Source organism: Embiotoca jacksoni, unplaced genomic scaffold (assembly GCF_022577435.1).
Source record: "Embiotoca jacksoni isolate LCO1_2020_lvr unplaced genomic scaffold, fEmbJac1.0.p SCAF_2, whole genome shotgun sequence".
Taxonomy (NCBI): domain Eukaryota; kingdom Metazoa; phylum Chordata; class Actinopteri; family Embiotocidae; genus Embiotoca; species Embiotoca jacksoni.
In genome coordinates, this window is record NW_027185340.1 from 1,326,200 (window position 1) to 1,339,713 (window position 13,514).

A 13,514-nucleotide genomic window follows, 5' to 3' on the forward strand; every position below is an offset into this window, starting at 1 on the left:
AGTTGGGTTGGCAAGCCCGATTGTTTTGGCTGCGTCGGTGTTGGGCCTTCGGTGTCAGGTTGAAAACCTGCCTTAAGGTTTGTTCACTTCTCATCAGTGTGGTGATACCCGCTGTATCCAACACCTGTAACATTTATCTCGTGTTTATAGTCTGTAGTTTTTATTTTCTCGGTGTGATAAACAGTTTGAAGCGCGTGACAGTTCCGTTAGCTGCCGTGAGCTAGCTGCTAGCAGCCATTCCAGTCGTTGGGAGCAGGTTGGGTCTTCAGCCGCATTTTAAATCACCTAAAAAAACATAAAAACGCGACTTCATTGAATAAATGATATTAACTCGCAGGTGGTGAAAGTATTGACTCGTTTTTATGTTGTGCAACAAAGCTGGGTAAGATAGCTCCGCGGCTAGTAACACAAGGGAGGCTAACGTTAGCAGCAGCATGCTAACGTAGTTTTCATGAAACTAAAATGAAGCATCACGTGACGTGAGAACAAAACGAACGAGGGCGACAGACACGTGACGGATAGATAACGGTAGAGTTCACCGGGTGTGAACGGTTGGAGCAGCTATAGGGTGGGGCTGTCCGGTAACCGGGTGGGGCTGTCCGGTAACCGGGTGAGGCTCTGTCCGGTAACCGGGTGGGGCTGTCCGGTAACCGGGTGAGGCTCTGTCCGGTAACCGGGTGAGGCTGTCCGGTAACCGGCGTGTCCGCCACCAAACACCAAAGATACTCAGCTCACCGAGCTGGAATGAAGACGGAACTCACCGTTTAATGCTCCGTTGAACTGTGAGATCTGTGAGGTCTGAGATATCTGAGGTATCTGAGGTATCTGAGATATATCTGAGGTATCTGAGGTATCTGAGGTATATCTGAGGTATCTGAGGTATCTGAGATATATCTGAGGTATATCTGAGATATCTGAGGTATCTGAGATATATCTGAGGTATCTGAGGTATATCTGAGGTATCTGAGGTATATCTGAGGTATCTGAGATATATCTGAGGTATCTGAGGTATCTGAGGTATATCTGAGGTATCTGAGATATATCTGAGGTATATCTGAGATATCTGAGGTATCTGAGATATATCTGAGGTATCTGAGGTATATCTGAGGTATCTGAGGTATATCTGAGGTATCTGAGGTATCTGAGATATATCTGAGGTATATCTGAGATATCTGAGGTATCTGAGATATATCTGAGGTATCTGAGGTATATCTGAGGTATATCTGAGGTATCTGAGGTATATCTGAGGTATCTGAGATATATCTGAGGTATATCTGAGGTATCTGAGATATATCTGAGGTATATCTGAGATATCTGAGGTATCTGAGATATATCTGAGGTATATCTGAGATATCTGAGGTATCTGAGATATATCTGAGGTATATCTGAGATATCTGAGGTATCTGAGATATATCTGAGGTATATCTGAGGTATATCTGAGGTATCTGAGATATCTGAGAGATATATCTGAGATATATCTGAGGTATATCTGAGATATCTGAGGTATCTGAGATATATCTGAGGTATATCTGAGGTATCTGAGGTATATCTGAGGTATATCTGAGATATCTGAGGTATCTGAGATATATCTGAGGTATCTGAGGGATCTGAGGTATATCTGAGGTATATCTGAGGTGGATGCAGTCAGCTGGTCGTCCTCACTGCTGAGAGCATCAGCTGTCTGGAGGTTTGACAGGAGGCGTTATGAACATCCACCACTGGGATCTGCTTGTTTTTGTATTTTCTTTTTAACACACTTCAGTCGAAACCTTCACATAAACTAGTTTTTAATTTTTATTTGTTTTTATCATAGAAATACAAGCTTCTCCAGTTTATTCTTTTATTTGTTGGAAGTGATGGTAACCAGGAATGTGTTGTTTGCGTACAGCTGTGGCATCATGTCTGAGAAGAGTGAGCTGAAAGCAGAGCTGGAAAGGAAGAAGCAGCGCCTGGCACAAATAAGAGAGGAGAAGAAGAGGAAGGAGGAGGAGCGCAAGAAGACGGTACGGTCAACTTTTGAAACTAGTTGCAAAAGATATGATGGTATGATCAAAATAATATGTCACATTATCTTTTGTCCAAGTAGCCCAATATTGCTATAGCAACAGTATTGCAGGGATGACTGTATTTACACAGAGATTATTAATGGATAATCACAGTAATGTGGATATAATGATGAATTGGGTGAAAGCAAATTAAAGCTGAACAGTTTTATAAATTCAGAAAATGATCACTTTACTACGATGCAGCCTCTTTAAACCAGGAAAAGACAACACTTATGTCATATCAGGATATTATGATATCCAAAATCTAAGACGGTATCTAATCTCATATCACGATACAATTAAATATATATAATTTCTCTTCCTTACACTTGGTTTTGTCAGTCCAGATTCCATAACGACTTGGTGGCAGCCGCTCGTTGCTGTCAGAGAGTCGAATGCTAATAGATCCCCAGAAAGTTTTATCTGTTGGTTTTATTGCAAGATAAAATACTCATCATCAAAATACTCAGGAACCTTATATCTTTTGAAAAAAGATGCCAGGTTCCTCTGAGGAAGTTGACATATTTATGTCAGAATAAGCTGCAGTGCATTTAATAATAAGTCTGTCGTGGATTTCAGATTGGTGCTGTTTTTGTGGAGACAATATATTTTACATTGATGTCGAATGGTGAAATAAAGTTAGCAAAGGAGAATATTCTTTATTCATTGTTTTTCACAGCTGATTGGCACTAAGTGGAGCGTTCAGTTTGTAGTACTTTAAACGCAATGGCTTTTGTCTCAGTTACCATTGTGTTACTTCACTTGGCAACAGATAGTGATTAAACAGACATTTATTTACTCGACAGTCTGAGATTAGTTTTTCACGTATTTTCACGCCCAGTGCTGCAGGTGGTGCATGTCACTAATATTATATTCACTGTATCATTACCTTCTGAAGATTCTCCCTCTTCCTGCTGTGTTGTTGTTGTTGTTTTTTTCCTTTGTTGAGAAAAATGCACAGATGTGTTCGCCCCCTCTATCCTGTTCTTTTCCTCCTCTGCTCTCCCCTCAGGCCAACTGGTCGTGGCAGATCTTTATGATTCTGTCGAAGGTCTCTTCCTGTTAAAAGGGAGCTTTTCCTTCCAGCTATAATTTCCGTGAGGCTTGTTGGGTTTCTCTCTAAATGTTGTCAGGTTTTTATTGTAAAGTGTTTTACTGAAGTGCCTTGAGATGGAGGCACACAAAGTTGTCCTTTGTTCAGAGGTGTCTTCTTTTTCCATCCATCGATTTTCTATTAACTTGCTGGTGTTACTGACGATCAGATTCTTCTCGCTGCACTTTTACTTTTCTGTGATAATAGTGGCTTTCTTGCATGAAGTGCAAGTAGTGCAAATAACACAAGTGATTAGTTTGTAAATAGGTCATTTACACGAGAATCTGTCTCTCAGAGCTAGAAAGGGTAAATTCTGCACACATCATTGTCTGAGATGACAGCAATGTAAATCTGGTATCTGGAGATTGCATTAATGTGTGGTGCGTTGCTGCATTTCCAGGCAGACCAACTGAAAGATGCTGCGCTTCACCAGGATGACTCTGACCTGGAGAAAAAAAGACGTGAAACTGAGGCTCTTCTCCAGAGTGTGGGAATAACCTCAGACGTTGCTGCTGGTATGTTTCTTATTACCTGCTGGCGGATTGAACATACGCAGCTACTGCTTTATACGCTTTTGAAATTCTATACCAATGAGAAAAAAGACATCAGGTTTCCTGGACTTAGATTTTAATTTGTCTTTTTTTTTTATGTTGTTGAGAAACAAAATGGTTCGAGTAGCTCATTTCCCGTTATATCTCACATACATTTCAGTGTTTGTATTCAGACAGTTACATTTTTATTAGTGTTTTGATTTGAGTTTGAGGATGTTCATATGTATACTGGGTGAACAGGGTAGGAATCATTGCTCTTATTATTCTGTGTAAGCAGAACATACCAGTAGGATAATGATCTAACACGTAGATTCTTATGGCCAAACAGTGGATTGTTATTTACTGGACCATTTGACCTTAGTTCAGCCGATCATGTGTTTTGATTCGTTAAAGATTAGGATGAAGGCAAATAGCTCAGAAGAAAAGACTCGCAAACAAGCAGGAAATGATGAAGGCTGTGGTAACATCCGGTCAGCCAAATATTAAATAGACTTTTTGTAAAATTGTTATTGTACTGGTCCAATTACTTACTTATTTTCTCTCCTAAATTAGAATTATCATATGTGAAAAAATAAATTCCTTTATATTTTTCATCACTTGTTGATGGAAATGACCTAATACTAAAGATGAATATTAGCATTTTAATCTACTAATTTTGTTACAATCCTTTGAGATCACTGTCTTCCTGTGTGTTATACATACACCGTTTTTTTAGAGGCTCCCACCAAGAGATTTGTCACCTAAATTGCCTTAAAGATAAAAACCAAAAGGTGGCAGGAGAAAGGGAAAGAATTTATTCACAGCACTTTGCTGAGAAGCTTTTATGTAAAAAGTCTCACTTTAAGTAATAATACATTTCACAAAAATGTCTGACTGTCCTGAGGAGGAAGCGGTTATAACAAATATATATTTGTGAAATAATGATGTTGGACAGTCTACTGCATTTATGTTGAGTCCACCCAGAGGTGATTTTGAGAGCACTGTCACATCGCTAACAGCAGGTGGCAGAAGAGATCCATACAAGAATCTGTATCATAGGTCCCAGTCAAACCCAAAGAGTATATTAAAAAACATCATAGCTGTGTTAATACAATTGTTTTAGTTTCTTGTCTGTTGAACTTATTATTGTTTGAATGTGAATTTAATGAAAGTTAAATTTCAATAATTTTGTAATGAATGCCTCTTTATCAGTATGGCTTGCCTCACTTTAGGTTTGTTATTAACAGATTGATTTGTGCATTTTGCTTTCTTTGCTACTGATATCAAGGTTTTATTCACATTACAACATACTCACTAACATCGTATCTACCAGGAAATCTACTTTCAGTACTCGATGGTGTTTTACCAACATCAGAAACATCGACGTACGGATGCATTCGTACTGTACGATTGTGAACAGCTCAGCATCTTTACATTGTAACAGATGTGTATTTTCTGTGTCTGTCTGCAGTCCCTCCTCCCATGTCTCCAACTGCCAAATCGGCGGGCACGCCTAGTGAGGCTGGTAGCCAGGACTCTGATGGAGCCGTGGGACCCAGGTACACACTCACTCATCACAACATCTTCCAATCACAGTACAGTACTTTACAAGTCTGGAAACAAGGCAAACTTCTCCGCTTGGGAAGACTATAAGACTTGTTCTACCTAAAGCAAAATGTTTTTTGTTTTTTTTCAGAAAGCAATTTGTTGTGCTTTTGAACAGTTCGGCTTATGCTGGAAAGAATACGTTTCCAGTGTCATCGTCACAGCATAAATTGCATGTGTTGTAAAGAAAATTAGTTGTGAAGCATTTTGAAAACTGCCTCAAGCTTGCTTGTCTTTTTTGCTTTGATATGCTTTGCTGTTGCTTTCAAACTGAAAACAAATGTTATGGATACATGTAAAGCATGACTCTATTAAGAGCAACTGAGCTAAAAGTTTTTACCAAGCTTTACCCCATTACAGTGAATGATGACAAATTTATACCAACTGAGGGCCTGTTTATTTCATTTGTGTGCCGTTGAATTAGAACGATCCTAAATTAACAATAAAACAGCGGGCTGCTGTGACGCCTGGGGGACTTCTTAACCCCTAATTAGAGCCCCTTCCCTGGGCTGAAATTCAAGCTCCCCCAGTGTCCCATCAGGCCCAGTGAGCTGTTCCCCCTACGTGTTGACTCATTTCCCTCACCAGCATGGCCATTTCCTACACACATGGAGGTCATGTTTTCTCCCTGAGGGTTCTGGCTCTCTCCCCCCTCTCTGTCTACACAACACTCAGAGCTTTGGTGTGACACAGTTCGGGCTGTATCATCCCCGCAGGCAGCACATTAGACCCTGTGTCATCCCACTCGGAGGGCCTGTGTGTCCATGCATTTTAAGCAGATACATTCCTCCATCTCTGGGTTTTGCGTAAGCGGATTCAAGCTTAATTTGAAAAGAAAAAAATATTTAGAAAAAAGATCCTATTTCAAGTGTGCTTTTATAATATGCAAATTTTATTAATTTGTGACCTAGGATCCAATCAGCATGTTGTGTGCCATAATGCTAACTTGATTTCCTCTCCTCATTTGTGCTTGCCTGTCTCTCTCACTAATGCCGCCTTGTTGCTGTGACACTAATCAGGACTCTGCATTGGGACTCTGACCCGTCCACTCTTCAACTTCACTCTGATTCTGAGCTGGGGTACTGGACACTCTCTTCTCTCCTTTCCTGGTCATTTTCCCTTCTCTCAATCTATGGCATGATTTGCTTTGTCTGTCAAAATCATTATTCAGTTAATGCAGTCCTGGCAAACAGTGAAGTCGTGCATGCAAAAACGGTCAGACAAAACCTTTTTAATGAATTCACATTGGTAGTTAAACTAATTTAAAGTCTTAGCTATTCCATGAAAGACTAATTTACTTACTTTTGATCAGCACAATATTTCACTTGCAAGGCGGTGAAAATAGTTATAAAATGAGCTGAGAAAGGTCACAGCTGTAGGACTGTTTTGTTTGTAACGATTATTACTGTTTTGTTGTGATGTTGTGCAAAGTTTTGAGTTGTTCTGTGCTTTTAGGCGTGGAACTCCAAAACTGGGAATGGCCAAAGTCACACAAGTGGACTTCCCACCACGTGAAACTGTGTCCTACACAAAAGAGACCCAGACACCTGTCCTGACCCAGTCGAAAGAAGGTGACTCACCAATGCTGTACAGTTTAACCTTGAAAAACGCAGACAAAAAATGTGCAGAGCTGTGCTTGAATATGTGGGTGAACGGAGAGCTTTTACAAAATGTTATTGTCCACAAAAATGTGTTATTTCTTTCGCTGCATGAAGGAGACGCTGCTTATAGAGAATTATTTATGACAAGGTTGTAAAGTGGGTTGAATGAGAGCACAAGTGGGAAACCGGAAGTGAACAATAAGTGGAAAAGGTTTGATTTGACCGAGCACTGAGATGAAAGTAAAGAAAAAATGAGGCCCAGGAAACAGAAAAAGGCAGGGCAGAGATTATATTCTGACAAGCTCTGCTCCTCTGAACCTCACAACTAACTCCACTTTGGTATAATTAATGAGCCGGATGAGAAAACCAGTGACAGGAAGGAGAAATGAGATTGGAAAGGAAGATATGAAGCGGCATGCATACGACTGCTCGCAGCTTCCCGAGCGTGTCGATATGTATGTAATTGCTGCGCTGAAGCTTTCATGTGGTTGGACAAAGAATATTTGGGTTTGCACAAAAATCCACATGTTGAACACATGTTCCATAAAAATGTAATATTTTTGGTCCTGCTGCTTGTTCTTGTTTGATGTTTGTGATGACAGATGGTGAATAATTCGCTTGACTAAAATCCTGATTAGGATTTTTGTTTTGTACCTCCATTTTCAGCTACTGAACAAGTCTGTCTTTTTCTCTCTTTTTTTTCAATTTATTTGCACCAGCTAACACATATTTTAAAGCATCCTTGAAAGCCTGCTTAGGATTTTAAACAGCGTGCTGATTGGTGGTTGTTGTCTGATCAGGTGATGTGTAGAAAATCCTGAGGTGACGTGCGGCGCGAGTTGGATAAAATTGTGTGATTTTGTGGAAAACTACAAGCAGAACTAGTGAAGGATGAAGAGCATCCTCATGGCGCTTTACTCTGGACTCTACTGGGCATTGTAAAAGTGTGTTAAACAACGATGCTTTCTGCCAGCTGTTCAACACGGGGCCCCCTTCCCCTCTCCGCCACTATGTAATCATTTCATCAACTCCCTCGCTTCCCTGTCTTCTCCCTTCACCGAACAGGCACATAACAAAACACACTCAGTGACATTGTGCATTTTCACACCATCACTTCTGGCACTCGATGAGACGGCATCCCCTTCCCAGCTTGCTCCCCTCGGCGCATTTTTGATGTGTGGGGTGGCGTCAGGCCTCGTTTCTGATTGAGCGATTTATCATGTTGTCAAAAGGAGGCAACGGCGCAGCACTCTCAAGGTCAGCAGGCGGTGGCATCAGAGGGAGCGGCTGCCGTGCCCCGGCTACTGCAGACTCAGGGTTCCCACAGTGGTGGCACCGACATCTCGGAAACAGCAGGAAAAGATGTACGATTTTAACATCACCTGCCTTATGACACCACGAAAATCCTCTGAACGGTCAAGGAGAGGCATTTCTTACATTTTTACATCATTAGTTGGTAATGGGGACAGTATTGTTTAAAAACAATTATTAATACTTTCAAATACATGCAAGTGCCTTCATATAGTTGTTGCTGTGGTTTGGTGAACATCTGATCTTCTGTCACCAAATCACTTCCACACTCCTCCACTGGGCAACCGCTGTCAACCATGGTTGTTGTTGCTGGACGTAAGTTATGCACATAATGTACGTCACACCATAGCTCTGCGTAAACAGTCCTGCTAAAGCGTAATATCACGATAGGGAATTTTATTTATCATTAAAGATTATAACAATATAATTGTAAACGACACAATACGACCCTGTCCTAATCCTCAGTCACAGCTCGATATTTAAATGCCTCCATCATAAGTTATCCACGACTGTAACTATGAAACTACAGACAGCACTGTGCAAACATTTTAGTGGCATTAGATGTTTAGATTCTCATCTACTGTGCAGCATCATCAGGGAGACATCTGATTGGTCCCAATCTCATTCTGCAGAATGACAACAACCCCAGACATGCATCAAGAACTGCTGTATCCTCCATCATATGAAGAGCATGGAGCAAACAGCCCTGATCTAAACCTCATTGAGTCAGTCTAGGATTACATGAAGAGACCGAAGATACTTAAACAGACTAAATCCACGGAAGAACTGTGGCAAGTTCTCAAAGATGCTTGGAACAAATTACCTGCCAAGTACCTTGAAAAAATGTTCAAGATCATTGGGAGTGTTTTAAAATCAAAGGGTGCAGATATTGATTTGATTTAGGTTAGTTCACTGATGGATTAAAAACTCGCCACGGCGTTCTTTTTAAAGCATCATCACCTTCGCTTTAAGCACCTAAAACTTCACTGTAATTCAGTTTTCCATCCGTTCATTGATTTAATCCAAACAGACAGGTGACTGCAACGCTACAGTATTCCCAGGCTGTAGTAGTAGGTAACAGGCAGCATCAGTATGCACTCCTCAACAAGAGGCTGTAATTATGGAGTAAGATATTGTTGGAGTTTGGGGGGGGCTGGAGGGGTGGTGGGTCTAGTATAGCGTTTCAAAAAGCCTCGTCAGAAGTACAAGTATGTCGAGCCACGTAGTAAATCTAATATTTAATTGAATGTGATTGTTTTAATCACTCTGAATACAGAGGCAGGTCAAAACTTTTAATCACAAAAGCTCTTAATGGCCTTCTTGTTTCAAGTGCCACTTGTAATTGTGGTCAGCTTTTATGCACTTGATGATTAGTACTGTTAAATATCTGTTGCATCCCTCTGTCATACCGTAGCTAATCATTTCCAACAGAAAATTCTGTTTATTATTTTTTTTCTCAGAGTATAGATTCTGACTTTGCACCTTTATGATCTACTTTTTTTTTCTTAATCTCCTATAAGAAGATTTTTCAGTTTTCCTCCACGACTACACAAAACTGCAAACAATTTTTCATTTTGTCTGCTGGTGTCAGAAGTGCTCTATTCCAGGAAACAAAAAAACTGCACATCGTGTGTGTATTGGTAGATATTTGTTGACTGTGGTTTCATTATTGTTCTTTATATGGCAGAGAAAACACTTTTGTACTTGGCTGAAATCGGACCCTTGTTCTGTCTGGACATGTAGAAAGTGGAAGACACCTGCAACAGAGAGCAAAGGTCACTCAGTTTTATAGTTGTTCATCACTGGCCACATGCCATGTTTGCATTAACATATTGTGCACTGACCAAGACTCGTGATTACTCTCCCCTCCCCCTCCTGTCCGCTCCCCCCCACACCCCCCCCCCCCCCCCCCAAAAAAGCTTTTATTTCTTAAGTGGTACAAAAGCCATAATTGGGCCGGCTTTGAGAGGAGGTGTCAGTGTATGGGACGTCGGTGATCCGGGTGAATTCTGTTAAATGCAACCCACCCACCCTTGCTATCGCCCCCCTTCACATCTCCAGCGGGGTCACCAGGATCACTAGCTTTTCTCCAAATGGCCATTTTGGCTGGCAGGTGCATTATACCCTTTATTTTCAGATTGTCTATCCGCTCCTAATGCCTGGCAGGTTGATTGCTCTGGCTGCCTCACTAGGGAAAGGGCTGACGAGCACGGCCGGGACTAGCTGAAAGACAGTGATTACTGTTTTCCTTTAAGCCTGATTGAGGCCCTTGAAAGGAAAGATTTTAACCTTCTCCTGTTGGTTGCAGAGTATGGCTGCACATTGAAATGGCTTGTGTCATCAACCCAGTTCTGTAAACTCATCAGTGCACCCAATAACCTTCGTCCCCAAACCTCCGTCTCAGAAAGGGGATAAATCACTTTATGGACAAAGTGACAGATGACATTATCATTTAGATTATCTCGGTAGGAAGAGAATTCTGGCATTCGTTGCTGTCATCTTAGATTAACTGTAGGACTCATACCAAGATAAACGCCTGTAGGAACCAGCTGAGTATTTCCCCTTTTCCCGTGAATCTGTTTTGTTCTGCTTTTGCTCTTATTTTTTACATTGAAAGCACCGGCTATATACGGTCTCCAGGAGATGTGTTTTGAAAAAGTGTGTTCTTCTTCTTAGAGGTAGAGCCGGTGTGCAGTTTGCCAGCTGGTGTGGCCTGTATTTTGTTGTACATTCTCCGAGGTTGAATAGGAGTTGCAAGACCTCCTGCTAGGACGGTAATTGCACAGGCTTGCCGTTCAGGGAGAAGCTTGTCTCGGGCCAGCCAGGCGTAAAACCTCTGTGCCATCCCCATGCCACCTCTGAAGAGCACAAGACAATCGCAGCATCTCCATCTGCTTTTGCACCATGCCGTCATCTGGCCGGTCCAATGTGACGGGTCGGGCAGCTGCTCCTCACCCGCTGCCCCGCGGCCCCGCGGCCCCGTGGCCCCGCGGTTCAGAGGGGGCAACCTGCTACTGGGACACAGAGGAAACTGCTACACTGACAGCTCAGCTCTCTATTGAATGGCTAGAGTCTCATTAACAGTTGGGGAAGACAGGGGTCCCTATGACAACAAGACACCCGCTGCGCTGTGTCCCTTTTAATACAAGTGACAAACTTCCCTGCTTTAGAGGAGCAGGCTCTTTTTGAAAGGCGACATTGTGTGAACAAACCAAACAAACGCGAAGCAGAGACACAAAATCAGTCTATAGTTGCTCCCATAATCACAGAGAGAAACTTTTATTGAAAGAAGAAAATAATGAAGGTGGAAAATGTAGTGACTAAAAGGTATTAAACGCCTGTATGGAAGCATTATCTTTCCTTTTGTAAAAGTCGTTACTTCAGATTTCATTTTTTTTCCCTGTTTACATTTGGAATTCAGACAAGTCATGAAGAAAGCCATTTACAATTTCTTACACAGGAATATCTTTATTCACAGATATGGTTTCTACAGACCAGCGCAGTGTATTTTCTGTTTAATAGAGTTCGCTTTTTGATCCACAGAAGAAGAAGAGGAAGAAGAAATTGCTCCACCGCAACCAGTAGTTGAGACTCAAACCGAGAAACTGGACCAGAACGAGGAGGAGGAAGGTACATTACTAACAGGGATGATAATTGAGATACTCTTCTGAAATTGAGCCACTTAAGTTCTTCTAGAAATTTGTACAATTAAATATCCCGTATAATAGTTGTTACAGAGTACAAAGAGGTTTCTATCCCTGTAAAAGAGGGCATATCATAATGGCCATGAGCTGGAGGGATCTTCACTACCATGCAGTGTGTTTGTGTTTCTCCATAAAGCACCCCCCCACGAGCTGACTGAGGAGGAAAAACTCCAGATCCTGCACTCTGAGGAGTTTGTGAATTTTTTCGACCACAGCACTCGCATTATTGAGCGAGCTCTGTCCGAGCATGTGGACCTCTTCTTTGACTACAGTGGTCGCGACCTGGAGGAGAAGGAGGGGTAATAATTGGACAGATAGTGTTTTTAAAACTTGTAATTGGCTTTTGAAGAAGTGCTTTTTATTGATTTGTGTTTTGTTTTTTTTTCCCCAGTGAAATTCAGGCTGGAGCAAAGCTCTCACTTAACAGGCAGTTCATGGATGAGCGCTGGTCCAAACACCGTGTTGTCACCTGCCTGGACTGGTCACCGCAGGTCATTGCAACGCTGTCATTATGAAACCAACATTTTAACACATCTCTCGGAGCATTAAGAATTCACTTGTTAATCCTAAACCCTGAATGGAAGTAATATGAGCATAATTGTTTCTAATTGTCTGTTGAAACAACTTAAATTTCAACAGCCCATAATGCTTTATGATTACATCGCTTGAGTTTGACAGTATTTACTCTGAGCCAAAACTCCCTCAGGAAAAGTAAGTTATGTCCCATACAAATTGTCACTTAGTTGGAGGCCGTAATGATTTGTTTCCTCTGGTGTCTGAGGTTATTTAATGCATAATTCTGCAATGACTTGTGACAGTGATTGAACACCAACTCTTTGTTCACTGTATTTTGCTGCCTAGAGCAATAGCCACACACTTGTGATTTCAAATTATGTATTTAAAAAGTTTAAATCTGAGATTCGGGCATTGGCTGCAGCGGAGGTTAATGGTTTGTTTACATCTGGATAATGTTTCTGTAGTCTTTGTTCTTAACATAAACTTGGGTGTGTTTGTATTTTAAGAGATCCTCGTTGAGCTGCTAAGTATACTAATGTGTTCGTCTGAGCCCCTGCAGAACTGTAGAGTTTAGTTAAAGTTATAAAAAGGTAATTTAGCAGTTCTTAGGGGGGTAGGGCGACTTCAACGAGCCATAAATCTGGGAGGAAAGGGTTACTCATTCTTGAAGGCATTCGGCAGCACCACACAGGGCAGGCTTTTCCACATGGAGCCGAGCCTGGGGGGCATGTCTGCCTCCCCCTGACATTCATTCTGGCTGATTTTTTTTCTGCCATCAGTATCCTGAACTCCTGGTTGCCTCATACAACAACAATGAGGATGCTCCTCACGAGCCAGACGGCGTGGCTTTGGTGTGGAACATGAAGTACAAGAAAGCCACGCCGGAGTACGTCTTCCACTGCCAGGTACCAAACGCAACGTCTCTTTGCTCTTCAACTCCCTCTTTCACACACACGGATGGCTTCTGCCACGACAAGCGGGGAACACCAGAAACCATCCCGTTTGCTCACCCTCTTTCCAGCCCCCCCACCCCCCCATGTTGTGAGTTCACTGTGCTGGCATCCACCTCCACCACATCTATCCACAAACACATGTTGGTGAGGCGCCAG

The 13,514-nt window shown here is 41.8% G+C and overlaps 1 protein-coding gene across 3 annotated transcripts in view; it reads left to right on the forward strand.

Annotated features, from left to right (window-relative positions):
- Positions 1 to 13,514, forward strand: part of dync1i2a (dynein, cytoplasmic 1, intermediate chain 2a) — a 20,022-nt gene continuing 6,508 nt past the window's right edge. The window contains exons 1-10 of one of the 3 annotated variants that reach the window (XM_069153808.1): positions 1 to 77; positions 1,889 to 2,003; positions 3,539 to 3,653; positions 5,140 to 5,227; positions 6,293 to 6,382; positions 6,729 to 6,844; positions 11,729 to 11,815; positions 12,026 to 12,188; positions 12,281 to 12,380; positions 13,185 to 13,310. In XM_069153808.1, the coding sequence (XP_069009909.1) occupies positions 1,899 to 2,003; positions 3,539 to 3,653; positions 5,140 to 5,227; positions 6,293 to 6,382; positions 6,729 to 6,844; positions 11,729 to 11,815; positions 12,026 to 12,188; positions 12,281 to 12,380; positions 13,185 to 13,310 (990 nt within the window). In that variant the 5' untranslated portion in view covers positions 1 to 77; positions 1,889 to 1,898. The remainder of the gene's footprint in view (positions 78 to 1,888; positions 2,004 to 3,538; positions 3,654 to 5,139; positions 5,228 to 6,292; positions 6,383 to 6,728; positions 6,845 to 11,728; positions 11,816 to 12,025; positions 12,189 to 12,280; positions 12,381 to 13,184; positions 13,311 to 13,514) is intronic. The other 2 variants (XM_069153809.1, XM_069153810.1) reach the window with 2 other exon arrangements.